Source organism: Morus notabilis, unplaced genomic scaffold (genome assembly GCF_000414095.1).
Source record: "Morus notabilis unplaced genomic scaffold, ASM41409v2 Scaffold861, whole genome shotgun sequence".
In the NCBI taxonomy this organism is placed as follows: Eukaryota; Viridiplantae; Streptophyta; class Magnoliopsida; order Rosales; family Moraceae; genus Morus; species Morus notabilis.
The window spans coordinates 4099-6977 of record NW_010362193.1 but is presented as its reverse complement, the minus strand read 5'-3'; the positions used below and the strand labels follow the sequence as shown (position 1 = coordinate 6977).

General features: G+C 36.1%; 1 protein-coding gene across 1 annotated transcript; it reads right to left on the bottom strand.

Annotated features, from left to right (window-relative positions):
• Window positions 1–35: 35 nt before the first annotated feature.
• LOC21384394 (NAC transcription factor 56) lies at window positions 36–2598 on the bottom strand. The gene is made up of 4 exons (XM_010101278.1): window positions 2373–2598; window positions 1694–1906; window positions 925–1175; window positions 36–638 (listed from the first exon to the last, which is right to left on the bottom strand). The coding sequence occupies exons 1-4, from the start codon at window positions 2596–2598 to the stop codon at window positions 36–38; spliced, it is 1293 nt and encodes a 430-aa protein (XP_010099580.1).
• Between the last annotated feature and the right edge of the window lie 281 nt (window positions 2599–2879).

Genomic DNA, 2879 nt, shown 5'->3' with positions numbered 1-2879 from the left:
GACATGTCGTTAGAGAAGGCTAGAAGAACTTTGTATTACAAACAACATGTCGTACTAGTAGTAGCAGTATCCCAATTGGGAGCAATAGGAGTACTAATATGATTGGAGAAGTCACTAATCAGCTGATTCACCTCCTCCAGACCCCTCAAAACCAAATCCTTGTCGTTTGCTTTCTGAGGGCTAACATCAGTAATATTACTGGAAGATGTTGTTGCCGTCGTTGGAAGAGAATTCTCCATAAGCTGTGCATAATAATAGTCTTCAGCATCCAAAGCCTTCAACAAAAAAGCAGTGAGCTCATCACCGTCGTCAGCAGCAGCTGTGGGAGGAACCGCACCGAGTATTGCGTCGGACGAAAGTCCTCCGAGATTGCGATTCTCGCCAGAGACCGACGTGGATGGCGGGGTTTCCACGAGGGTTAGTGCTCCGTGATCAATGCGGCCGGGCGTCTTCGAGAGAAGCATTGAGTTCTGATCATGATCATCATGCGCATGATATTCTAAATTAGCTGGCGCAGTCTCCACATAATTATGAGGCAGAATTTGGAGCTCTGTGTTTTTGTTTGATCTCCTCAGAACTTTGTTGGTTTTAGTGGAGCCTCTCTTATACATCTGACAAAGAACATAGCCATCTTCAAGCTGGAACGAAAACCAAGTGTTAATTTAATATAGTTGGAGAAAAAGGAAGGATATATGACGCTAATGAAAACTAAAGAGCAATATGGGCGGTTTAGTCGCATTTAATCATGTAATAATTTTACATATTTAGGGCACAACTGAAAAATTAATAAAAGAGTCGGAGGGATTGGGGCTCGTTTCGAGACGATATAAAAATTGGGGGCTAAAAAAACTAATGAGATTTAAAATTAAATTTAAAAATTAAAAATAAGTGTAAGGAGAAGGAACGAGAGTAAAAGTCTCATACCTTGAGCATGTCTTCTTCTCCAAGAGTAGTAAGTTTTCTCTTTCGATCCAAACTAGGGAGTACTGAGAATTCATGCATAATCCAATCAGTCTTTTCCTCCTTTACATTTGGGATTACTCTATGGAAACCCAATAAACTCTTGGATCCAATTTTCACGCCATTATCGGAGTATACATCTGTTGTGTTTGCTAGTCTCCAATATCCATCTCCAGCGAGTCGGTTCCGTCGCTTTCCATTGTTCGACTTTCGAACTTTCAGCGTAAAAAAGTACCATGTTCCCTCTACTTGTGGCTTTTATTTTTCTGCACAACATTAATTCAGATTAACATATGAAGTAAGCAAAACTTGTAAAACGTTTTTCGCATTTAATCTACCTAAAGATCTTCCATGCATCGATCGTTTTCCTAAAAAGAAAATTGATGTTGATTCCAAAGCAAAGGCAGATTTTGGGAATATAAATGAAACAAAGAATATATATCAGACTGTGTAAGCAAATATAAGTTCAAAGAATATATATCAGACTGTGTAAGCAAATATAAGTTCTTCCTTCTCTATGTTATATGCGTAAATTAGTTAATCTTGCTTTCGATTATGAAAGAATATATCAGACTTCACAATAATCACGATTAGAAGTAACTGAAGTAAAACGCAAACTATGACAGTAAATATGGTGAAAAGAAATCTTTAACTTCAGAACCATAGAATGAGAAAAACTATAACAAATCAAAAAAGAAAAGAAAAGCCAAGAAAGTGGTAATTTGTTTCTAACCTGCTATTTCCTCAGGAGTATAATCGGACAAAGTAATCTCTGAAATGATGCAGTTTGGCTCAAAAATCTGGTCCTGGCTCTTCGGTATCAAGTAATACATGATAAGTTCTTCATCGCTGGGTGCAAATCTGTAGCCAGGAGGACAATAATAATTCAACACGGCTGTTTCTTCTACACGATAGCCCTCCATTTGATCATAATTAAAATCTGTTTCTGAAACCACCATTGATATTGAAGAAGGCAACTAGAAGGGATAAATTAAGATGAGAATTGAGAGATCGAGTCTAGGCTTAATGAGAAGTTAGGGTTTAAAGCTGGAATTTCTCTGGATATTCAGTTTTCATTCTTTGAGTAAAAGAAAAATATTGATGTTGATTCCAAAGCAAAGGCAGATTTTGGGAATATAAATGAAACAAATAATATATATCAGACTGTGTTAGCAAATATAAGTTCTTCCTTCTCTATATTATATGCATAAATTAGTTAATCTTGCTTTCATTTATGAAAGAATATGTTAGACTTCACAATAATCACGATTAGAAGTAACTGAAGTAAAACGCAAACCATGAAAGTAAATATCGTGAAAAGAAATCTTTAACTTCAGAACCATAGAATGAGAAAAACTATAACAAATCAAAAAAGAAAAGAAAAGCCAAGAAAGTGGTAATTTGTTTCTAACCTGCTATTTCCTCAGGAGTATAATCGGACAAAGTAATCTCTGAAATGATGCAGTTTGGCTCAAAAATCTGGTCCTGGCTCTTCGGTATCAAGTAATACATGATAAGTTCTTCATCGCTGGGTGCAAATCTGTAGCCAGGAGGACAATAATAATTCAACACGGCTGTTTCTTCTACACGATAGCCCTCCATTTGATCATAATTATGATCTGTTTCTGAAACCTCCATTGATATTGAAGAAGGCAACTAGAAGGGATAAATTAAGATGAGAATTGAGAGATCGAGTCTAGGCTTAATGAGAAGTTAGGGTTTAAAGCTGGAATTTCTCTGGATATTCAGTTTTCTTCTTTGAGTACGTACGTCCCTAATATTTATACCTTTTGCTTAAGGATAACATATGATCAGTGGCGGTTAATTTATGGGAGGCATGCAAGTAATTGAATATTAGGGTTACGTTGGGATTATTTTTATTATTTAATTTTATAGTTGGATTTATATTTATCTCTCAG